Genomic DNA, 26,767 nt, shown 5'->3' with positions numbered 1-26,767 from the left:
CAGATAATTATAAAATGCAAAAAGAGGTTACCTTTGGTGAAAGCTATATGCCAAAACAATTGGTATTTTTAATGTTATAGAAAGATGAGTTTATTTGCAGATCTCTTGTTGCATAGGAATCTAGCTTGGCCTCCTCCTGACCTCCCTAAAAGTTAGTGAGACTATGGGGGTGATTTACTAACCTAAACACACGCACGCACTAGGTGCGTGTGATTTTTACACAGCAAAACGTATTTATCAACCAAAAAGTCTCTAATAGCATATTTCCACTAATGCCATATATGGAAAAATCATGCACATGATGCATATATAATGCTGCTTCACAGTTTAGACAAAAATGGTTAGCTCATGCATTTACATTCCTGCATTCATCAACGCAAGCAACACAACATAGAGCTAATTTACACAACATCACCTTGCAAATTCATGCAGGGCTTTGCACAACACACCTGCTGGGTGTGTACACACTACAAAGGTGTTTAGATTCCACCCATAGATCATGCTGGGAGGGAACACACTACAGAGGTGTATACATGTTCATGGTGTGTTTATAAGGTTAGTAAATCAACCCCTATATATTTAATTAAAGGTTCAACAGGGACATTTTGAATGTGGGAAGGTTCAGGCCAAGCTCAACATTTTGCATATCATTTTACTGTCTTTGGTTCTACTGATCTTTTCACATGAAAAATAACTGGAACTATGCCCCTGCTTTGAGCTCTCAAGTGTTGCCAAAACCCACAACTGCAGTTTTGGATGCTCCTGCTGTTCTAAATCTATCATAATAACAAGGTCATACATGTTGCGCATATTTCAAGAACTTTACATGATATTGTATAGAGAGGTTTGTAGACTGATATTTTGAAATGGTAGGGTTAGCTAGAATATTTCTGAAGTCTAGCTCAATGAGTTAGAATAGACAATTTGGCAACTTTTGACGCTATTGAATATTTTCTAATTTTCTGCAAATTTACAGAGTATTCAATTTAAAAATGCAAGCAATCATGATGAATTATATGATTATCTGCAAAGCAGACAATCTTAAATGCATATATTCTAGAGACGAACAAAAATGTAGATTTCCCTAACTTTTGCCTGATTTTCAAGCCAGCTTACTCAATGGTATCCAGAGGTTGCTTGGGATGTAAGAACTGGCTTTCAAAGGAACACAAGGACTATTACATAATACACCAGTCTTAGTTTTTCGCAATGAAAAGTTCTCTTAATATGAAAATCTTCTTTGGCAGTGCTAGGCAAAATAAATGGAACACACTTTTAGTAAATCAACTTTGATGTGAGTTTCAAACAATAAAGTTGCCATTATACACAATCCCATCTGGTATAGAACTCTCCCATGAACAGCTGGGTATTTACTTTCAGCAATGGTAAGCTGTTTTGAAACTTTTAACGTTAAAGTAGCAGTAAACAACTTTCCACGAACTAAGACTGAATTGTACCCGAATGGGAAAACAGCACAACACAACAGAGGTTTGTTTAAATTAAAAGGTCAACCTTACCTTACCCAACAATGTTTATTGTTTCCATATTTCCCTAATAACTTGTAATGTCCTTTAAAATATTTTCTTAAAAAACACTTGCAAACCTCTATAGATGGTTATAGATAATATATTTATGTTACTTTACATAATAAAATTCAAAACAACAACAAAAGTACAAAAGTAATAAAACATAAAATTTAATTATTGACCTAGAAAAATAAGAAGCCAGTTTTATGTGTACAGGTAATGCTGCTTTTTTCCCTTAATAACCATTTTCCTTTACACATTGGTTTAATCTACACAGAACAAAACACATCATGATGCAAATAATGTATCCTACTTTCCACAGAGCTTTTTTCCCCCCAAGTATTAAATAAATCAATCCAAAGGCCAAGTGAAATTCTACAGTTTGTATACAAGGAAATAATTCAATACAGGTTACCTGCTTGTCATGCCTTATTTTTTTCTTACCCTGGCTGTCTAGATGACGACAAGCACAATTTATGCAATATGATGCTGCCCTTCACATACCAGTCTCTAATGCAGTTTGATGGAATGAAAACACTGCTGTCTTAGAATGTATTCAGTTAAGCATTTCTATCTGAACTACATTTTTCCAGCTGTAAAGTAAATGGACTTAGCTGAAATGACAGAAAATTGCTTGTAAGATTGTCGCTATTTAAGAGTATTTCAAAATCATTTATATGTCAGTGTATGAAAGAGGATTAAAAACAAAGAATAATAATGCAAACACCTATATATTTACATGCATGGGAATTTTTATCATATATGTATGGATTTATGTTTTAAGGGTGTAGGAGTATGTATGTTTGTATATATGTTTCTATATGTTTCAATAACATGCATTGCCTGCATTTATATATGTTTTTTTGTGTATTTAGGTAATAGTTGCCAATATATTAAAGCTGGGGTTTAATATGTTTATATTTTGCCTTCCTTGGTTTATCCCTCTCCCTGCACTAACATGGTAATGACATTTTAAATACAAACGTTTTATGCTGTCATTACACACCTCATTTGAGCCCCAGTGATGTCATTACTGGGTCTCTTTACCTCTCTATGCAAGGAAGGCAGATCACACTGGTAGGAGGGGCTTCCCATAACTTCCTGAAAGCAGCAGACTGCCCTAGGTAATGCACACATGTGATGCTAAGCCTCCATGATTGGCACAACTGAAATCCAAAGAAAGTTCAGCTAGGTAGAAAAGGGCTGACTTCTGCAACATCTAAAACATACTGTAGAAAGCTCATAGTATGCAGTGAATCAGAGTAAGCATTTTCAGTACAGGGGAGTGGCCTGTACACCTGTGCAAGTAATCTGTAGAAATATTCGCTGCTGATTGTGCACAGCCATAAGCTAATAATACTATAGGCAGTAGATGACAGACAGGCATAACAAATGAATTGACTGCTAAGCAAATGTTCTATACTATTCTATTGTACCTTACAAGCATGCATGGCTGTGCCTGCAACATACCTATTAAGATCACTGCTACCTGAGAGAATAAAGGAGGTGTTGGCTTTGTGGGCTAATAATTATTTTAAATTCTTATGTTGGGTATGCAGGACCACAAAGATATCCTACATGCCGTATTATTCTGTTGATTTTGTCAGATTTAGACAAAGATTAATGTAATGTTAATGGATACCTATAGTTCTATACCCACATACATAATTTAAAGCTCATGTGGATTTTTCTGTTTTGTCTGGATTTTTGCAATAAAAAGAAAATAAACACACATTTAAAAGGAGAATTAAAGGGTGAGTGAAAAACACTCATCCCCATAATGCAAGCTGACCTGTGACACTGAAGCTGTTTCACTTTGATAAGCTCACGTTTAGGACAAAGTGAACAATAGTAAATAGAGTAAATCTTGTTTAAATTGAATAATCGCATGCAAGGGAAATGACAACAACTAGATTTTTGCTTTTAAATATTTTGCTTATTATAGATACAGCTTTTATTTACTAAGCTCAATACACATTTACTATGAACACTAAACATTCACTCCACTGAAATGTTTAGGACTGCAACATGTTTTTTATTTTTTTATTTTCTCTATAGTATTCTGTATAATGGGTTACATAATCAAGTCCGGAAATGAGGCATACCATATGACTGTGCCAATAAATTAGTCATAATAGGTAAAACCTAACACTGAGTAATGGGAAGGATTTTACATTCATAGCAGACCTAGAGACAAAAAATTAAGAAAAGTATTTGGTCTTGAGTAGTTATAAACCTGCCAGAAGAAATGGATGTTGTTGAATTGTCATTTCCTGAAAAAAACAGTCTGGGTCCTTATTCAGAAATTATTTTAGCATCTCATCTTGAAAACATCATCTGTAGGCACTCAAAGGTTACAAGCCACATTCATACTTACATATTTGTTACATTGTAGGCTGTTGGGAGGTAATGTAGTTGAGACTCTACAAGGGGAATTTAATTATATGACTGTAATTTGGTTAATGGCTTTATCACTGCTTTACTGTGTGATGCATTTGTATGTTATACTGTTATTAATTATTATTATTGTTAATACAACATAATCAATATATGTGTGTCTTACACATTTACGCATGCTGTAAATCTGATCTAAAGCTGGACATACACTGAGCAAATTTGATGAACCAGCTCCATGGGTTGCCCTGTGGGTGTCTCTCACCCCCAAAATCCTTCAGGACCATTTACACCAAAATTGTACTGGAAACATAAGTCAACAGAGGTACATTGAATTGCAATTTCAACCTCTATTGACTTCTGTTGCATTCTGTTCCATTGCTTTGTGTTTTTTCTTTTTTGACAATCTTTATTTTAATGAACATGTGTTGAGTAGACAAACTTTTTATCTTCTGTTCCATTACATTGACATCTGTTTTTGACATGTTATGTTAAGTTGCACTGAAAAAAAAAGTAGAGCATGCTCTACTTTTTTCATTGCACTGTAACACAACACAATGGATAGCAGTGGTGTTAACTTGTCCCATTCACACCCATACATGTTTTGGGCTACCTTCTGTTGGCATCTTTTGACATCCTTTGAAAAATGAATGCTAATGGATGCAGTGTGAATAGGACATCTATCGAATTATAGCAACCAGAGTGAAAACTTTGTAGCCAAACTGTGACTGCAGTCATTCGATATAAATCTCCTAAGGTAACAAGCTGCAGTCAATTTTGGGGTTTTCTGACAGCTACACACTGACCACTGTCTGAATACAACAGTGCATATGGGGTAACCTGTTGGTTTTTTTGTTCAGGCCAAAAGTTGAACCAAAAAATCTACTAGTGCATATGCAGCTTTATAGTATATACAAACTAATTCATATTTTACTAGAGTAAAGCATTTGATCTGCTGGCAAAATACATTTATGGGGCTGATGTTGAAGAAATTCTCTTAACTACTCTCAACAAAATGCTATTAAAAATTCCAGTCCCTTAATCATTTAAGTTGGCATCATATCTATGTTATTTGCATATTTCACTTGGTACAAGTTAGCTTAAGAAGTTGGCTTTATTTGTAATGCAGAAGATTTAAGCTTGGCATAAATTTGAATGACTGAGCTTGGTATGGCATGTTTAGCAGCTCAGGAAAATCTGCAGGTTTGAAAATATAGTATATATTCTCAGAAAGCATTGCACACAGGCAGAGCTGTGAAATCGAATATTGTTTTACAATTTCCTAATTGTTAGTTTGGCAAACAATATTTTAACAGTTGAAAGTGCATTGAGCAATGTCTAAATTGACATCTTACAGAGTTAAAAAAAGGCAAACAACTTCAGTTCCTGTTTAATATGTAAAGCAGTCACACAGAAGGGGATATGAGATAACAGTTCTATTTCAATTAGTTGTGGATGACTGCATTGTTTTCAAAGGAATTTGCATCAGTACATTTTTCAATTGCAAAATACCCTCAGCTATTAAATTGAATTGAGCAAACTACAGGTGGCTGGCAAATGTTTAATTTTTAGCTTAGGAAGCAGAGGACAAATTGTGTTTTGGGGTTGCAGAAAAAAAACAAAGTGGGGAATTTTACAGCACTGCAGCCTTTGCTTCTTAAAGAAAAGTGAAAAACATGTTAAATTATTCTGTCATCTAATTGTATGCATTATATTAGTAATTTTTCCTATATTACATGTGGCAGCAAAGTGGCTTAGTGGTTAGCACTTGGTTAGCTGCCTTGCAGCACTGGGCATCCCTGGTGTAAATCCCAGTCAGGACACTATCTGCAAGGAGTTTGCATGTTCTCCCTGTGCTTGCATGAGTTTCCGCCGGGTTCCCTGATTTCCTCCCACACTCTGAAGACATGCCAGAAAGTTAATTGACTCCTGTCTAAATTGACCCTGTATGTGTATGCAATAGGAATCTTAGATGGTAAGATCCTTGAGGACAGGGACTGATGTGAATGTGCAGTATGTAAAAGCACTGTGTAAATTGATGGTGCTATATAAATACCTGAAATAAATACATGACAGATGTATAATGCAACAAAAGCATTGTTGATTTCAAAACTAGTGTTGTTGGGTTACACCTAAACAGTATAAAACAGCAGGCAATTTGCAAGAAGACCATAGAGCAGATGTTGATGTACTGAAGTCATTTTCTTTAGAAAACAATCACAGCCTGAGTAAAAAAGCCTGAACCTTGTCAGCATGCTACCCTTGCTCTCTGTGAGGAAGCAATGATCTCCATCATGCAATCTATGGAGTCAAATATATGATATTCCAATCAGCAGGGGGGCATGATGATTGCTGATTCTCTCTGACTCAGCAGAGTGCATGACAGACATCTGCAGAGAGACTGCTGCATTCACACAGAGAGCAAGGGTCTTCCTCTACAGCATGCTGACAGGTGACAGGCTTTTCTACTCATGTAATGGCTGATTAAAAAAACATGAACTGCAAGACTTTGCACATCTTTTGTTTTGATACTCCTGGAAATATTTAGCTGACCTATGCTAAAACTTCAATTGGATTTTGAAAATATATAGACAGCCACGGTTTATTAGCAAGTATGTAGTTTTTGTTCAACCATTTGCCCCGTAGCAGTTCTTTCTGAAGAGATTATAATACCATTTAATCATGTTTTTGCTACACTAAAAGCTTGTTGGGGTACAGGTGGTAAGCCTACAATGCCAGAGTTCCCACATAAGTGGCATAGGGGCAGTGATGAATTAGAGTTAGTAATCAGTTAAGTAACTAAGCTGTCCAATAGTGGTGGCAGAGAACGTGGTAGTAGCGAATGGAAAGGAGCTGCCAGTGCACCAGGGTTAACAGCAGTTTTTACTAAGGTGAAGTACAAAAACATTGGCAGATGAAGAGATAGACTAAGTTAGGACAACAGTAAGCAGGTGGTGGCACAGCAGAATCAACAGGTAGAATGTTAGTCTGAGGTACAGTCCAAACTCACAACAGAATGAGCTGGCAAACCGAAGAAGGGTACAAGAAAAAAAAACAGGAGTAACAGAAAGGGATCAAAAACAAAAAACTATTGAAAGGCGACCTCCTGGATGCAGAAACAATCCTACATACATGGTAAAAAGCTGTTTTTGAATCTAAAAAAGCATATCTAAAACAATTTACTGCTTTTTTCTTCTACTTTACAATTAAGTAAATATGATTATTCATAGGACTCTAAATTATTTCTGACAAAGTTAGGTGATTTTGGCTTGACTGCACAATGATCCTAATGTCTTAGCTGAGAGTTTCCAGTTGGAAATGGTCTGTTTCTTGTAAGATTATTGTGACAGACATGGGACAGAAGATACTGGAATTCAGATACTTATACTGTACATTTTATTGGTGATGCTAATTGCATGGCATTTAAAATATAACAATACTGCTAACAAATCTGTTATTATATTAAAACCCAGCTCCAAACAAAACCTAATTTTAATTTCAGGTTATATTGAGATGCAGTAAAACATGTGTCAAGGTTTATTACTGCATGTGTTCCTTTTTTTTAGAAATTTCCCCATTTAGTTAATGCCCCTGGTGACAGAAGGACAGAGGGAAAGAGCAATGAAAAATAAAACCACTTGGGGATAGAAACAGCAACATTTATTTTCAGTTGAATATAGTTTAGTTGTTTAGTAGAGTGGGAAAATATTACAACTTTGTAAGATTTTCATTGTTGCCTGGGCTTTCCTGTCCGGTGACCCTTGCCCCCTTTAGACAGAAATAAAAAGTATTCTAACTTTATGAAATGAGTTAAAAAGCCTCTGGTTTATATCTGAATTCAGAGAAAACAATGGTAAAATAGTCAGTTATTTAATTTATTTAAGTGTTATTCTTTTTTTGCACAACAACACTAATGGGCTGATTTAAAAATTCCTATGCTCCTCAGTACAATCTAGTGGTGGTAGTTCTGTACAAATGGCATTGACCCAGTATTAATGCCCCTAAAACTTTAATATGTGGCAAAATCTTATTGTACCTTATTACGGACTTCAAGTACACAAAGATAAATATATTTATATACATGTAAAATGCTTTCCTGTTAGACAGTGGCTATTGATAAGCATACTAGCAAAACATGACAGTGACCCTGTTGCTGGACCATTCATTTTAACAAAAATGTTCCCATAAGATTATATGTGAATTTAACACATTTAATGCACATTATTTACCTGTAAATGCCTACCTTGTGTAGACATCTAAAAACCCAGACTTCTGCTGAGAACCACCATCTTGGATGTGATGTCAGCAGCCTCATCAGACTCAGAGCTGTCACATAATTGACACTATATAGTGTTCCCGTTGACTCCTCCCCTTCATTTTACATAAGAAAGGGGCAATGCAGCTGAGCCAGCACAGACAATAATTAGAAAGTAATTTCTCCCAAAAGAGGAGATGGCTACTATGTACAAGAAGGAAGGGGGTCTGTGCCAGAAAAGTGACACTTTCTGGCATAGTCAAATTCTTTAGCAAGTTCAGGAGCACCTTGCAAGTGAATACAAATGTTTATGGAAAGAAAAAAATATGCATTTATTTGCGGTTTTTCGAACAGAAATTCAGAGGCCAAATGTATATCTACTGACCACAGGAGTTGACAGTTTGTTATTTTTTTTTTAAGTTTAATCAAAAATGTATTGTGGACACTTATGTGCATCTGTAAAGAAATATTTACTTGCCAGGATTTTAGCAAACATTATTGGAGAGTAATATGTACAGTATTTGTGTTTGCCAACTGACACATGCATACCTTCCCTCCTTTGTGCTCATTGGGTTATTCTGCCTGTTATAATCACATGATCAGTCCCAGTTTGTATAAAAGGTATTCTGCTAATGGCATTATTTCCTAAGCAGTTTTTTTTTAAATTACAAACAGTCTTTAAAATACCTCCAGTCTTGCCGTGGCTTACAAGAAAGTGTAATTTGAATTTTTGGCAGTTTTTCGAAATCATGGTTGGCTGCACATTTAAATAGCAAGGTCATTTTTAATACCATATCAAGATACTGAAAAAGGTGAGATCTGGAAACGCATTGAAAAAATAAAACATCACTTTTAATCAATCAGTGATAACTTTATTTGTTAGAAAAGACACAATAGGCATGTATTAAAAACATAAATATCCCAGGGCCCTATTAAAAGTATTAAAGTAAACATCAAGGTGTTGATTTATAAACAATTTGCAGGGCTCTTCACCCTGTAAATATCTGTAAGAGCTCATCCCATGTGAATATGCACAAATGAAAATGCTTCTTTTAAGTGTAATTACATTTGAATGTTCTGATTGTAATATCACATTATGGCCAGTTGATGGAGCTGAGCAGCATAGCTATACATTGGGCAGGAGTTTTACAGATGAAGCCCTAAGTGCCACCTTCATAGCTTATGTGTGCAGAGATTTTTCTGCTACATGTAGTAATAAGCTGCTCTGCGATCACTCCAGCACCAGTGTTACTTATGGGTTTGGGACCTACCTTATATGATTATTTATGAATGTCTGAGTATTCCTATGTTTGGTCCAATTAATGGATCTATTCATCTGCAGGAATTCTTATCCTACTGTATTGGTATCTGATTTATTTTATAATTAGCACTTTTGCATGAACGTTTTATGGCATCTTTGTACTTTGCATATGGGCCTGATGTAATACATACAGTATATGCACAGTAAATTAAAAATACTGCATAGACTTTAAGCTCAGTTCTGCTCACATGATTAACAAGCTGTTTCTACTAACAACGGACATTGTTACATTTATCCACAGGATTTCTCATCCCATCATTGGCTGTTCTACTCTTTATGCTCCTTATATGAACATTTGTATGATGGCTTTATGGCATCTTTATTTTCTGTATATAGGCACGATGTGAGGCATACAGTATATGCAAAGCATATTAAAAATACTGCATTGGGCTTCTGGTTTAGTTTTGCTATTTTGGTTTGCAAGCTGTGATTTACTAACAATTAACATTGTGTTACATTTGTTTGCAGGATTTCCCATCCCATCACTGGCTGTCATTATTTTTTTATGTTTAGAACTTTGTTTACAAGCTGTTGCTACTAACAACATTCATTAAGTTAAATTTTATTTATTCTGAGCAATTGGATGTGATTTAATTCCTCATATAATTGATTTTGCATGTGAATACTTGATGTTTACTTTGATGTGTGCGTATTTTCTATGAGATCAAATAATGTTATCATTAATTAAAAGTGTTATTTCATATTTTCACTATGTTCCCAAATATCACCTTTTCAGTATGTTGTTATGTTCATATTTGATTGGGTTACACAATGTGAACCAATAAGCGTCTGAATAAATATAATGTTTAATATAATTTAAAATTTCTTGTGTGGCAGTCACATATGCAATATATCAACCAAAGCGACATTTTACTTCAAAATTTTTTTAATTAAAAAAGGAACGTATAACATTTAAACTAGCAAAAAATAGTAACTAGTAAAACTTTTGTACTTTCTAGGGTATGTGAATTTTTTGGGCATATTTTCAGATCATAAATAAACAAACAAAACAAATGCATATTTTTGGTCAGAGCTAATTTGAAAAATTGCCTACAAAAATTGATCTTCTCCTTTGGAGACAACAGGAGGCATTTATAACTTACCATGACAGTAAAATGAGTAAATAAAACTACATGGACTTTCAAAGATATGTGAATTTGTTTTTTTGCATATTTTCAGGGTATAAATACAGAAATAAATAAATATTTTTGGTCAGGTCCTTTTCTATGTTTCATTTATCTTTTTATCTAATTTGTAACAAGATCTGCTTACAGAGCTCAATAGCCCAATGTGACATTAAAGTGGAGCTAAACGTTCCTGTACAATAGTCTAAACAAGTCCCTAATCTAGTTACTATGTGGTGCACAAGCCTCATAAAATAAACAAAAACATCCTTTATCTTCCCTAACTGAGCCTAATCCACCTTCAGTTGTGTTTTACATGCTCCCACTCCCAGACACTGCAGCTGACAGTAGGAGGGTTTCAGGCAGTGCTGCCAGAGCAGGAAGTAGTGGACAGGAATTGGTGTGGCCAGGTGCTGATTGAGCTACAGGCATGTGAAATGGTAATGATGCTGATAGCCATACCCCCCGCAACATTTTTTCATCTCATTGTAGTGCCAGGGGTCAAAGCCTACATTATAGTGGCAACTCTGCTCTGAATTCACGATTAGTGCAGTTTCATTGGCTTACCACCACTGGAAGCTGCATTCAGTGGACTTTACTGGCAGGCTCCACAGGTATGTGTGGAACTTTAAAAGGGGACTAAAATAACAATATATGTGCAGATTTACTTTTAATTTAATTCTGCATCAAATTTTATTTTAAATTAACTTTATATATAATATAGTTGAAATAATATAAAACAGTTGAAAATGTTCATAAAATAATCTTAAACCAGAACCATTACAGTTTCTCTTTAAAACAAGGTTAAAATGTGAAGCATATCTGTCACATCTGAGGCAAGATTACATTGTTTTGAGACCAAGGAATATGTAGCAGAAATATTTTTTTGCATGCTAACAAGTACCAAGTAGCAACAGGTGCAACAGGATCACCTCTGCTTTCAAAGTGCTGCTGTCTCAATCACTTAACAGTCAGTTGGCCTTATTTCATATATTAATCTTTAGACTAGTACAGTCTTCTTAGTATAAATCACATTTTATTATAGTATCTGCTCCAAACGGTTGCAAAAAGATCCAGAATGATTAATGTTTGAAGACAGATGCCCAAACCACTGATTTTACCCAGTTGAATATTTGCTAGTGGTCACCTTTTATTTAACTGGCAAAAACTTTTGCAGAAAGCAACATACTGATTTCTGAATACAGTCACAGGTGTTGCCTCTATGTTCCTGGACAATAAGGTATTTAAACATGGTGGCACTGAAGGTTGGCTTTCTAGTACATGGTGTGATTAATCTAGGCACTGAGGGCTTGTTCAAACCATCTCCATCTCCTGGATGTGGTCCTGCATATGCGCATTTTTTATGTGTTATGGTGCTTTTTTTAAATTGATTTTGCATAAGTTTAAGTGCATTCCAGTGTGTTCTGGTGCATTTTTGTCCATTCCACTGTGAAAAAAATGCATGCTGCTGTACTTGTTTTTTAAACGCTCTGGAACTAACCTCATTTAAAACAATTGGAATTCACGTGTATGTTTATTTGGTACAGATAAAAAACACACTGGTCTGGAGATTGTGTGAACCAGCCCTGATAAACACAGAAACATATTGCTCTAGCAAACTGCTGTATTTCCAGTCACTGCTTGGTTGCTGACAGATTCTTTTTAACTAATGGAGTGTGTTTGACTTTCTGCTTATATTGTAGATTAAAAAAAAGAGTAAAGCATTCAAAAAAAAAAAAGAACTGCTTTGGAGATTGCACTTCTAAAATGTGCAATAACAATTAAAGAAATCAATTCTGTGTAAATAAGAGAAGAAAAGTTCATGAGCTCAAATCAACTAGTCTACTCACTTCTGAACTATGAGACTGCAGATCTCGCATAGTCTTCTCATGGATTTAACAATGGATATTAACAGCACCACTTGTAAATTCAGATGCCTAAAATGTGTTGGCTCTCTGTACATGTTTAAGAATAAAATACCAAGAATGGGATCTCTTCTTTTGGATTTAGGCATTGACTCTTTATTTATAAGGGGTGCACTTGTTTCTCTTTGCCAATTGCACTGTAGAGAAAAAAATTAGATTGCTTATACTTTCCCTCTTCTTAATTTTTTTTTATAGAAATGGAACATGCACTATACAGCTGGCTAAAGTGTCTGAATCTTTTTATGACAACTTTTACAGTGTGCCTTGAATCATGTACTCTTGTGAACATTTTTCTTTTGTTCATAAAGTTCTATATTTTCTTAAACAACTTTGCCATTTTTAGATACTTTGTTTTTTTTTATACAGAACATTTATATTAAGCTGCTAAAATAGCAAATGATCATTTCACCTTCTCTTCTTGGTAATTAAAATACATTTTTTCACATCAATCTTTTTTATTCATTATTTATTTTAATAATTTTACATACAATGTAACACGTTGTTACATTTTGTATCCCAAAGTTTTTTAAACACTTTTTGCCATTCTTTTTTAAACCGAGTACTGTATGTGAATTATCTTTTTTTCCTTTTTTATTCTTCTTACTATAACCTTTAGGAGCCAACACAAAGAAACAAGCTGATGATATAGCCAATAATGATCGTGGTGAAGATGAAGGTATTTTTTATATTCACACTCAATGTGATGCATGTTTTTTTTCCTGAATCTTATATTTTTTTTCCTGTGCCCTAATTTTCTTGATTTTGACCAATTTTTTCCTTTGATGAGGAATATTTTCTTTTTTATTTGGAAATTATTATTTTCTATACATTTGAAATGTGTAATTGCATTTGCTTTTTTTCCTTTTAAATGCATGATTTGAAAACTGTGGTACAGTCAGTTTTAGGTAGTAAATGACAACATGGAGTTCTATAAAATAAATGATAAATATTTTGTAATTTGGTTATTTTTTTGCTCTACCTGGGAAAAACTGACCAATAACAGTAAGGTAACCATGGTATTGGGTTCTGTTTTTTTTGTTTTATAGAAACAGTCTCCCTCATCATCATTTCATTAACTTCAGAGTATGGTCACATACCATTGTTGGTCTGATTTACAATAAATTGTGTTAATAATCACTTCAATTATCCAGTCATTGGAAAACCAAATTCCTTTGAATAGCTAATCATATGCAGATCAAATAAGTAAACAGGAATTTGCCTTTAACAGGATTTGAAAAGGGAATATTTACACAATTTATGTGTGTAAAAATTCTCAACCCCTTTAGTAGTCAACGTCTATGTTTTCTTTAGGAGGTTGAAACCTAAAAATGCTGTGTTTCAGGATATGGCATCTAAACCAAATAACGTATTTGTAAAGCTGATCATAAAAATCTCACATAAGCTTTTATATGTTAATGCAATTTCAAAATAAATTTGTAACATTTTTAAATCTGAAGTTTTTATTAAAATAATACCTGGTAATTCTGACAACAAAATCTTTGTTCAGGTACTTCTTGTTATAGGGTGACGTACTTCTGTCCCCATCTCCCAACTGTTCTTCTGGGTTGTCATCCTGTCATACACTCAATGGAGACTATTGGCAGCCACACATTGCACAGGCATGGTTCACTGTTGTCACCTGAGGAAATCCAACCTTAGAATTGCAATGTAGAAGATTTGGGAGCACGTGTATGTAGAAAGGTAGTGGCTACAAAAAGGTTGCAGGAGATCAACAGTGTTGATAAGCAACAAATGATCAAGAAAGGTGAAATCAAGTATTTTATAAAAAATGGCAAGTGTTTATGATACTGTGCTTTAGCAAACTAAATATCATCCAAGTAGAGTTTACATGTACTAGCCTCAGTGCACTGTTTAGGAACTATGTGAAGTTGCTTCACCTTTCTTAACCTGACTTGGCTCCATTACAAAAACCAGGTGCTTTCAATGGGTGTGCAAGAAGGAGTTGGATTGCAGAAAAAAAGGAAAAAACTGTTCTAAGAACTTGAATAGTCTTAAGGTGCCCATACACTGCTCGATTCTCGTATGAGAATCGCGGGAAATCCCACGATCGTACGAGAATCGAGCAGTGTGAACGAAGACGTGCAACTGTTTCTACTGTACGGTCGCATGTCTTTTGTCTAAGGAGCACGCTAGAAAACCAGCCGAAAATCGTACGATTTTCGGCTGGTTTGAACGGTGCTCGGGAGACGAATGCCGAACGGGCCGATGTGCGCATGCGCACACTGCCCGTTCAGCATTGTGGTCATCAGAAGCCCGCCCCTCAGGGGGCGGGCTTGCGATGATCGAGAGTACGATCTGCCTGTCCAAGATGGGCAGATTGTACGTTTTTTTAATCACTTTACAACCATCGCAAGACTAAGGTCTTGCGATGGTTGTACAGTGTATGGCCACCTTTACAGGGACCTTTATACAGAAAACAAACAGTTGATCTAGGGTGGTTCTGGGCCAAGAGATTCCTGACAGGTCACAGAGAGTAAGAAGTTAATGTCTTAAATGTTCTTGTTAAAAGTGTAAAGCGTGTTTACCAACTTCTTATCTCTATAGTATAACTGTTGTATAACATAACCCTGTTATAATTTCAGTAAACTACAATCATCTATGTACATTGTTCATGCTTTCAAAAAAAAAGATAATAAAAGGTGTCATATTTTTGCAAACAAAGAAGAATTGTTATTGACACTTCCACAGAGAATATATCACTAAAATGGGCCAGCTCTCTAAAGTGGTTCACAAACAAGGAACTCTCAAGAACAGTTGGATGTGAAGGCATGATCTTGCCAGTTGCAAATGTTTTTTAGTCCAGCAGCAGACAAAAAACTGGGCAGCTTGGGTAACACTAGCATTCCAGTTTATGTTATGCAGCAGGAAACTGATGATTTGTGTTGAGGAAAACAGTTGTGATTGGATCAGGTTCCCAAACTTGTCTGATACCTTTCTCCCCGCAGACCTGTTCAGCAGGACTGCCCAAAAGATACCCATAGATATTGCACTTTTTCTCACTCCAGCCAAAAAGGGTCAGGGTATGCAATTGTTTTTTTGTGTCCTAAAGTCATCACATTGCACACAGAGATACTCTCACAAGTAACCCTTAATCTGGTCATTTTTACATTTTTCTCTTAGAAAAAGCATTCAATTCCCCTCACCAAGCTGCATTCAGACAGCTGTCATCTGGAGCTGTTGGAATACCCAAACAATGACTACTACAATTTTCTACCTGGCTCCTACAACAAAAGTCAATTGAAAAATTGACTTTTGTCAAGCCAGGTGCTGCTGGGAAGTCCACCCACAGACCAAATTTCAGATGATTCAACTAAAATTCAATCCATGTATGGCCAGATTGTCAGATTTATTGAATTCTGTTATCAAAACTTGCCAGAGATTATGCAACTAGACATAGGCATAAGATGTGTTCTGTATGCAGAAATTAATTTTTCATTATGTGTATGTGGTGGTCAAATTTTGCTGGTTAGTATAGGCCTGGTTGGTTTAGATGTTCTGATCTATGTTTTGTAGTTACATTTAAGAATAAGAGGAGAAGAAAGTATTCCATATGTCATGCATGCCTTGGCTATTTGGCCTTATGCATGTTGTACTGCATTAATTTTTCTAGGGCATTTTTTTTGTTTAATACATTTCAGCCATAAAGCAATATTATATTGATTTCATGATAACATAATGGTCACAGTTCCTTCTGTCTGTAAAGCTTTGGCTTTTGGTATATTGTTTTTCCAAGAAAGACTATTATTGGAGATCATACTGCAGAATTCATTAATTCAAAAAAAATAGTTGTGTGTTCTCCAAGGTACACTACCTAGAGGTTGTGGAGGGTTCTTCTTTCTGTTAAACTAAAGGTAATCTCAGTATGTCAAGCTGGCAGTATTGATATCCATAAGGAATCTATAGATGCAATCATACAATGGTAGCGTTATAGGAAATCCATAGTACTAAATTTTCCTGCCAGGACTGCAAAGGTGACTATTTTCACATAGAGTGGTGAACTCCAGAAGGCTTTATGAAGGGAAATATACTGGACTCCCATTTAATGCCCATTCATACCATCACCAATACATGCCCCTTGCCCAAATTCAATTTATCAGATTGCTTCAATCTGGTGCATCTATATACTGTACTGCAGCAAAAGTGACATTTAGATTTTAAAAAATCCAATTTGCTACTAAAATTAAATTTCTCGTTTGGCTAAACAGGTCTTTGTTTAGCAAAAAACTGGCATGGGTTTCCCCAAAATCAATACTAGACTCTTATCCTTTATGAGTCTAGTTTAGATTTTATGGAAAATCCCCACGTAAAAAATTAAGTCACACCAGACCCTTCTCCAGGCATGCAGCCAGGCTAGCCAGGGAAGGAATGGGAAGCAAGCTTGCCCCCCCCCCACCTGAAGCATTCCAGGGTGCATGTTCTTAACATGGGGAGGGTACCTTGCTATGTTAATGGGGACAGAGTCCTTATCGCACTACATAAGAGGATTTGGAGGTTTACAGGGTGGGGATTTGGGGGTTTCAATCAGAATCTGTTAACAAAGATACCAGTTTTTAAAAGTAAATATACACATACACCTTAGAAAAAAAAGTAATTAAAAATCCCCCGAATAATGTACCCTGATGTATAACCAACATCAATCACATTGTCCAGCAATGTAGATCCATCAATAAATAATGAAGGGTGACCAGCCAACAAAAACATGAGTACCTGGATACGATGAGCATGCTCTTTTTCGCACCTTCCTGGCTGGCAACTGAATGTGATGCTGCCTGACATTATTGATCAAATATGGTTCTGACCATATTTGGAGAATGACATAACCTGGGGATACTCACCAGCTTGTTTACTATGGGGGTTATTCACAAAGCTGCCGAAGGATCTAGCCTTAGCGTCGGCTGATCCTTCATCTAGCTTCGGCCCCAGGACCCCTTCGGTTCAGCAGAACTGAAGGGCTGCCGTACAGGCTATTCACTATAGCCCGTAAAGCTCCCGAAGTTGGCCGAGGGGCTCAGTCGAGCAGAAGGCATATGCAAATTCGAAGGTGGCCGAATGGCTGGCCATTGGCTATTCGACAGCCTGCTACTGACAGCTGTGCGGAGCCAGCCGTCATCTCACAGCTGGCTCTGGCCACTTGCAGATGCAGATCAGCGCCCCTGGTTACCGGATAACCAGGGACACCCATCTGTCTTTACACTGAGAACACGGCGGAGCCGCTGTAAAATCTGCCAGCTCCGCCCATTTGCTAGCTCCGCTCGATTGTTTTCTTTCTTTTTTTGACTGTTTTTCTATTCTGCTTGGTACCACCAGAGGTAGCAAGCAGAATAGCCGAGCCGAATGCAGCTCAGTGGCATTCAGCTATTCACTTACTGCTGTTCGGCATCTATGAGAATAGGCCGAACAGCAGCGAGTGGCCTGCCGGACATTCGGCTCAGCCGATCCAGATGTTGGATCGGCTGAGTCGAACTCCTTCTGCACTTCGGGTCGGCTGAGCAAGCTCGGCCGACCCAAAGCCACCCGATGTACGGCTGATTTCAGCCGTACTAGCCTGAAGTGAATAGCCGAACAGCGTTTGGCTCACTTCACCTCGGGTCGGTTATTCACTCGGCTGGCTACTGCAGCTTTGTGAATAACCCCTATGTGAAACACGCTGTCAGGCAGGGGGAGTCTGTCTTTTATTGGCAATATTAATACCACCACAAAATGAATCACTTCTGGCTGCAGGTCCGGAAAAGCTAAAGTTAGAGATATACTCTCTGTCAACATGAAGCTCATCCCTACTGACAGATTACAAAAATAGCAATCTTAAGTCTCACTCTTGGGTTTCATCTATCTCAGTAAGTAGGTCAAACATATGTATATCACTGCAGTTTATATCCCTCCCTTTCCAGGCATGGTGTGAACATGTTAAATGCTACAAAAACTGATGACTGATGACTTTCTCTCAGTTGGAGAGATAGCCCAGAAGCTTAATATAATCACTAAACTGATTGGTCAGTGCAGCTGTGTAACACCTGGTGTGAGGTTGGGGTTTTGTGGATCACAACTGCGGAGGCCAATCAGACGGAACCCTGGTTTCACTCCCAATCTTAACGGGGAGTTAGGGTTTAAGCATCACAGCCAAAATAAACAGAAGTAAAAGGATGGATGGGATTATTACTGCATAACCCAATCACATGTAACAAAAGATGTAAAGGTTCAGGTTGTCAATTAGGTTAGTATTCATAACAGCTATGGTTTAGAGGTAAAGTTGTATTCTCCAAAAGGATCCCTAGATGGAGCATGCAAGTTAATCCAGCTTCTCTGTACACACAGTTAGTTTAACTCAATGGTGAGCAATATGCCAGGGTACTTGCGATTAAATGGAGTAGCAGAAGGAGCTGGGGGTCCAAGTGGAGTTCGTTACAGGTCCTGTGTAGAAGGTAGCAGTATTGGATGGTATGGGGGGTCCCAGGAGACAGCAGGCGTTCAGTCTTCAATATTGGAACGCCATACTGTCTCACTGGGGCGTTTATATAGGGCTAAGAGGCGGGGGGAGGAGCCGCCGAACGAGACGAAGCACTTCCGCGTGCCAAGGTGGAACGCACCTGCCGTCTGAACCCGGAAGCAGATGCGCGCGCACCCCGCCGGAACGCAGACGGCCCGTCCCGTGAGGCAGAAACCTGTACCCCCCGATTCCCAGGTGAGTGGTGACGGCGGTTGCCGTTACAAGCTGCTGTTGCTATTATAGCTAGTAATGCATCAATTCCACCTACAAAAGATGTTCTGAGGTTCCATGAAAACAGTTGGACATCATAAGTACCTTTTCATGATATGTCCTGTCTAGACTACTCACCTTCTTAGTGTAAAGGTTCACCTATTTACATCCTGTTCTGTTAAAAATAAAAAGAGACTTTCACCTTTAAGATCCACCTTTTCCTTAAGACTATTATGCCTACCAGGAATGTGCATTGGTCTATCATTGTGTTTCTCATTGTGCAGAATTATGGATGTGATGTGCCCTTTTGAACCTTTATCAGTATGGAAAAATATTTTCAAATACTCAAGTACATTGTGAGAATGTTATATCTTTTTTATATGCATTTATTACTATGTTATTTCCCTTGTATATACTAATACATTTACTTATTTCTGAATAACAAGCCAATACATTATGCAGTTAATGCAAAATACTATATATTTTCTCAAACCAACTTAACAGCAGAGAACTTTTTCTATGGGGAATCTTTAAGTAGTTTAAATACTTTAAAATTATGTAAATCCCAAAATGCTTTGCTCAGCTTTAAAAATAGACCTACTTTAAAATATGACTGTGCAACAATGCACCACCTCAAAATATATTTGCTGATTGAAACAGTTTTAAAAATCTTAATTTTAGTGCAATTGCAATGTAATGCATGTTTAATAGGTTTTCGCAATATGTTTAATCTATAAGACTTTAAGCACAGCTATTATGCTTTCCTATGTAAACCGGGTTAATTACATATTCAAAATGTCACAAGCATAACCCTTTTCATTTTAGTGTTGCATTAGGATGTAATTTATTCAAGCCATACTCCAGAGCTAATGTAATATGTAGCTTTAATACTACGGCAGCAAAGAAAACTGCTGTGAAAGTAGATTAACTTTATTGCCTTTTGACATAGTATAATTTTGTGTATAAAAGTGAATGTGTTTCTAGATCTACTTCTTTGTATACTCTAAAGTTTTTAAGTATCACACATTTCCCTTCTTAGAGCCTGCTATTAGTGCTGATATAAAACATTGCTTTGGCACAGAAACCACAACAAAAAATAAAAGCAACATGAATAAACTTCACATCCATATATTTCTAATGGCCAAATGCTACATAATGCAGACACAGGACAATAGAAAAAAAGAAACTTTATCTGTGGTATGACTGTTAGGAATGAGTTTCAGGTTCAACCCAAAACCCAGTCAGTCATTCACAGTTCATGAACAAAAGGTGAATTTAAGCTGCTTTGGCCTCTTTGGCAGCCAATTACCAATAATGCACTTATGGGTCTATGAACTATGGTCAGATAGATTAGAAGGGCCAATAATGGAGGTTTACCTATGTGCTAGCCCCCTCGCTATAAAATCAGGGTCCCCATTAGTATTTGCCATTATGTTTGGAGGCTTGGGGTAGATTGGAAGAGCTAACAGTGTGTTTTCAGACAGAGACAGTTTTTGCTATACATTGTTATACAGTACTATACAGATTATTATTATGACCACCCCATCAGTATTTTGTTGGGCCACCTTTTGCCTTCAATACTGAGGCGATTCTTCTTGGCATTGACTCCACGAGATGTTGAAAGGTGATGCGAGGAATCTGACACCATGCCTGATGAATAGCACTGTCCAGTTCTGTGAGATTTGATGGTTGTGGAACCAGCGGCCTGATGGCTCTTTAAACTTCGTCCCACAAATGCTAAATTGGATTGAGATCTGGTGATTGTGGGGGCCACCTAAGCAAGGTAAATTCTCTTTCATGTTCTTAAAACCACTCCTGCACAATACGAGCACCGTGGCATGTCGCATTGTCTTGTTGGAAGAAGCCATGTCCATTTGGATACGCCATCAACATGATAGGATGAACTTTATCAGCAACGATACGTTGGTATGTTGTGCTATTCAGGCGTTGTTCCACACAAATTAAAGGGCCCAAATCATGCCAGGAAAACACGCCCCAAACCATAACACTGCCCCCACCAGCTTGAAGGGTTGTACTCATGCATGTGGGGTGCATGCTTTCATGCTGTTCCCGCCAAATTCTCACTCTGCCATCTGCATGAAGCATCTGGAAACGTGATTCATCGGACCACATGACTTTTTTTCCAATGCTCCACTATCCAATCCTTGTGTTCCTGTGCGAATTGGAGACGTTTTATCTTGTTAACTGCAGACAGCAAAGGTGTTCGAACAGGCTTTGGCTTCCATATACCATCCGATGCAGTGTACGGCGAACAGTGCGTTCAGAGATCATTTGAGAGGATCCCTGATTAAGATCTGCAGTAATTTGATGCACTGTTGCCCTTCTGTTGTCTTGTACCAGTCTTGCCACTCTCCGTTCTGCCCTAACATTGGCTAGTCGCTGATGCCACAATTCGCACGTTCAGACCCAGATTTTCGTCTGACAGTCCAGTCTTTAAACACTTTAACAACAGCTGCTCTTGAACATTTAACAAATTCTGCTGTTTTTGATACTTGCTCCATGGCTCCGAGCGCCAACAATCATCCCACGTTCAAAGGCTGTTAAATTGCGTTGTTTACCCATATCTTCAGAAAAAATCACTTCTACTGTCGTGGTAAACAACCTGCTTCCCTATTTATAGTGGTCTGGCCCTATAGCAACTTCAGCATGAAATTATAGCTAATTTGCCACAAACGTCAGGTCGTCATAATAATCTGGCCACTCAGTGTATATGGAGGTTGACTATGTTGTTTAAACTACATTACTGTTAAGTGCATTGTGTTGGGCTGTGTATTATTTGGTATACCGTGTTTACAGTGCATAGATCCAAGTCCTTTTTAGAGCAACCATTTTGTGTGTGTCAACAACTTCAGTTGCTGTTGAGCTGCTGGAAAAATTGTCAACCAGTTACCCCCATACTCAGAATCTCAGTACCAGTTTGGCAACATTTCTGGCTTTAGGGTGATTTTGTCTGGTGGGGCCATACCCCCTTCATGGTTTTGTGGCCTGTGCTGTATCACAGTGGCAGATTCCCAGCCACCATTTTTTGCTGCAAAGAAGGACATGTCTCTGTGTCTCCTGACCATGCCATCAGTGGGAGAGTTATGATCTCAAACACATGGTACAGCAAACCTGGAAAGGGACATTACACGTAACACTGGGTACATTTTATTGCACCTGGGAAAGATGCAGGATGGGGCATACTGCTGTAGCTGGTGATGCTGGGTGACCGGAGGCACACTGAACCAGAGATTATAGCAACTTATTGGGGTAGGCATAGAGGTGTCTGACCCCATGCAATCTTGTGTCAAATAAGGCTGTGTGTGACAATGGCACCACCCCCTGCAGGGAATGTCCACACATGTGCCTTGGCTGGATTCTGAATCTGGTGGTGTCAGTGGCTCCTGATTCAGGATGCATGTACCCTCTTGTTACCATTCAAAGAGGTGACCAGAATGTTGACCAGCAAAAAGGTAGAAATTAGCAACCTGATCCCTCTGGTGTTCCTGCTGGAACAATAAAATAGTGTAATAGACCTGGCACTAGAGGCACTGCAGAAGGAAGAAGGACATCCTGTTGCCAGCAGGATCTTTTAAATATGAGCTACAGCAGCAGACATTGGAATTGTATGAGGAGGAGGCTTGGTGTGATGTTGGTGAAAAGGAGGAGTACATGGAGCAAGGTTACGGTTCACCCCTCCATGCCCCGGGAGTTGTATGTTGGTGGGGTGAGACAAGTAACACTGTTGCCCTCAGTGACACTGAGGAATGGGGTCCTCTGCTGCAGGCAGTGTGGGGCAAATGGGCTCACTTATACTGAAGAGCTTGTCCAAAGACCCCAGAATTCAGTACATGAAGTAGAAGCATCATTACTGGTTGGTCACCCTTTTGGATCCCCAATACGAGGCAAAAATCCCATGCTGTCATAGAGGGAGAAAAAAAGTGTGCAACTTGGAGTAGATGCTGCAAAAGAACCTCTTAGCAACCTTTCTAGGGAGTGGCATGATCCCCTTTCATGGCCAACATGCCTGTAATCTTCACATTCCTGAAAGGGGAAGCAACGATGGTGGTGGTAGCATCAGCATTGTTTTTATGCATTTTGTGGAACATACAGTATTGGACTTCCTGCTGGCAGAATTCACAGGCAGCACCTCTGAAACTGCAGCCTACTGAAGATGCTTACTTACTATGCATAAAGTCTGTACAATTTTCTGGCTGTTTTCTTTGAAATTAAACACATTTTTTTTACTTCACAATTAAAATCTGCCTGGTCGTGGTCTCTTAAATTGCAGCCCAGTAAAAAGGCTGATATAGATTGCATATAGTCTGTACAATAATACTAACTTTTGTCTCAGAAGTAATACAAACCTTTATTTCATGATAAAACCTGCCTTGTCACTCCCTCTTACATTGTGGTTAGAAAACCTACCTACATAATGAACCACAAGTCTGTTCAATATTTCTGAATAATACATTCTTATTTTTAATTTATGATAAAAGTGCCTAGACTCTCCCTATTCAAACTGCTCACATACTCTTCAGCCACAGTATCAGATATGTTGCTATTGTCTCTGAAATACGGCACTCTAATTTCTATTTCAGGATTAAAACTACCTCATTTTTGGAATGTAGTATGTATGTAGACAGTACTGGTAGTTGGTCTCTGAGGAATACAGCACACTCATGTGCAGGCATAGAGAGAGAGTCTTCCACACATGTAAATTCCATCTCATGAACTGGACTTTACATTGGTCTCTCTTCACTCCAAGTGAATAAAAAGAGCACTTGGGAAGTCAAGGGAAGGTAATATCAGCTGCTGAAGGATCTACAACCCACTGGTTTTCCTTGTTTGTTTTATAATTCATTCATTTCAAAGCTTAACACCATATGTCTGATTTGTAATATAATGCTGAAACAAGTTTGAAACCAAGAATACTTTCAATGAACGTAAAGCTAAACTTCAACTGTATTCAGTATTAGACCACTAATGTACCTTTATAAATGCAATCAGTGTAAATGTGGTTTTATCATTTTGCAGTCCATTGTTAAGGTCCCCACACGCCGTACGATAATCGTGGGAAATCCCACGATCGTACGATTATCGTAAGGTGTGTGGAAACCGTGCGACCTCTACTACTGTAAGGTCACACGACTTTTAACTTACGGACATGTTCATACAATGTTCGGCGGGTTTGTGGCATGTTCGTACGATACAAGCCGTACGGGCCGGTGTGCGCAAGCGCACACTGCCCGTTCGGCATTGCGGTCATCGGAAGCCCGTCCCTCAGGGGGCATGGCTTGCGATCATCGCAAGTACGATCTGCCTATGCAAGATAGGCAGATCGTAAGTTTTTATAAGTACCTTACAACCATCGCAAGACAAAAGTCTTGCGATGGTTGTAAGGTGTGTGCCCAGCCTTAGGCAGAGCTTAGAGTGGGAGAGGGGAGAGTAGCATAAGAAGTTAAGCAGTTGTGCTGCAGTAGTCATGTGATAGGAGGAGGGAGCAGAGCATCATAAAGATGACTTAATTAGTGTGATACTTCTCCTTTTACTGCCAAGTCACAGGAAAGACCTGCTTAACAAGACTTTTAACCTCCCTGGCGATAGGATTATCTCAGTATTTTTTCTTTTTTCTTTCTATTTTTTACTTTTGAATTTCTCGCCAGTTCCGCCCCCTGCGATGCTGGCGTTTTTGCAGGTAAGGAACCTGGAGGGCACCCGAGTGTGGCTCGGGGTTACCACTTTTGGTACGGAAAATTAACCCCGAGCCACACTTGCGATTGCCACCAGGAAGGTTAAGTGTTATTTAACTGCAGCAGGGAAGAGTCAGTTTTACTGCCCTGTCAGATAGTCTATACTATGGGCAGACCATGTAAATTAAATGGACCTTTGGCAGGTAAACCAGTTTCCATATATGCATTTCATATGCATATTTAATTGTTTGCCTGGGGTTGAACTTCAATCTGGTAAATATCAGGAATAACTTAAACATGGAAAATAATTTCCACTACTTTAAAGTGAAGCTTGCAAATCACATTACATAATTATGCTTACTTTATCATTTTGATTGTGTGGTAAAGTCTTACAGTATCCCAAACCAACTGAAAACTGAAATGTTAAATGTTTGGATAAGAGCTGAAACTCAGAAAATCACACATTTGCATCCAGAACATTTTCTATGAATTATCACATGCTCTAGGGCCATTAAAACAAATGCTGTACGAGGGGGCGCATGCGCGCGGCTGCCAAATTCCACCACCAGAAAGTTCCCCCGGACATAACTTGGGTATTCGCATGCCTAGAAATTCACTGATAATATGTCCCCCGAAATGCAGGGATACACACATCCAAGCGCTTTTATTGTTTATTCTTTAATTGACAATGGTAGATGTTTCTACATTCCAGGATTCGACCCGTGCATGTAATACTGTCGATTACATTGATGCAATGTGAATGTTACATGCTTTGATTTGATTTGATTTGTTATGATATTGTCATTCTGATGCTTCTTACCTTAAATCAATAAAAATATTTGAAACAAAACAAATGCTGTACATTCACAAAGTGACATTTTGATTAGTAATTAAAAGCTAAGAGGTTATTTTGAAATTAAAAGAAGCGATTATGATGGAAACATTAAGAAGCAGAGTCCAGCCACACTAGACATTAAAAACGTAATGGTACTGCCTTCCACCTCACTAGTTATGTACTTAAAGTGTACTTCTACTTCATGTTCCTCCGTAGCTCTCCATCCCAGGAATAATTCCTGACCACCTGCCTGCCTGGTCAGGCAACTCACACATAATGCACCCTCCTCCAGGCAGGAGGGTTTGGGGAGAATGAGACTTGGTCAGACCAAGATATTTATGTCCTCCCCCAGCATGCACCATTGGCCATGAAACTCCTAGTGATTGGCTGGAGGGACAGAGATATCCATATTGCCCCATTATTGGTTCCTCTGCTCTGTGGCAAGGATTGCCTAAAGACAGACAGAGTATGAGATGGCCAGACATATTGGAGTAGGTAGTTCCAGAAAAAGGGAGAGGCTCTGGAGAAATTCTGGAGGTAAGCATGGGAGAAAGTGACGAGGGGGAGAGAGCAAGAGGTCATAGGAGAAGCAAAGAGGATGGGGTGGTGGCCACTGAGTAGTTGGTAAAGTGAATACGTCTTGCAACAGCATTCATGATAGACTGAATGTATAGCCTGTGTAAAGGTTGGCCAATGAGGAGGGAACTGCAATAGTTGAGTTAACAAATAACAATTTGTGGTGCCATTTGGTAAGAAGGGGTGAATTTTGGAAATGTTGTCGAGGTTAGGACAGCAAGATTTGGGCAGATATTGGATGGGGGGGTTGAAAACCAGAGGTCAAAATCCAGAATTACACCTAGCTCCTTGGCCAGAGATGAAAACATGATTGTTGTGCGGTTGCTCTCAATGGAAAAGTTGGAGGGGGCATTGGGAAAGAAATGCCCCAGTAAGTCAAACCAGACCCCTACGCACCATCTCG

General features: G+C 38.1%; 1 protein-coding gene across 6 annotated transcripts in view; it reads left to right on the top strand.

Moving 5' to 3' along the window:
- The window catches only part of LOC108792771 (neuroligin-4, X-linked), a 147,362-nt gene that overhangs the window by 43,213 nt on the left and 77,382 nt on the right, over positions 1 to 26,767 (top strand). For 2 of the 6 annotated variants that reach the window (XM_018563621.1, XM_018563626.1), the window contains exon 2: positions 13,162 to 13,221. The exons of 2 other annotated variants lie outside the window; for them this stretch is intronic. In XM_018563621.1, the coding sequence (XP_018419123.1) occupies positions 13,162 to 13,221 (60 nt within the window). Of the gene's footprint in view, positions 1 to 3,708; positions 3,737 to 12,429; positions 12,439 to 13,161; positions 13,222 to 26,365; positions 26,392 to 26,767 lie in introns of all 6 variants that reach the window. 2 more of the 6 variants (XM_018563623.1, XM_018563625.1) reach the window with 2 other exon arrangements.

The sequence above is a fragment of the Nanorana parkeri genome, unplaced genomic scaffold (assembly GCF_000935625.1).
Source record: "Nanorana parkeri isolate BGI_ZX_2015 unplaced genomic scaffold, ASM93562v1 scaffold681, whole genome shotgun sequence".
NCBI classification, from domain to species: Eukaryota; Metazoa; Chordata; class Amphibia; order Anura; family Dicroglossidae; genus Nanorana; species Nanorana parkeri.
The sequence above is the reverse complement of the archived record's forward strand: the minus strand, read 5'-3'. Positions and strand labels throughout refer to the sequence as shown.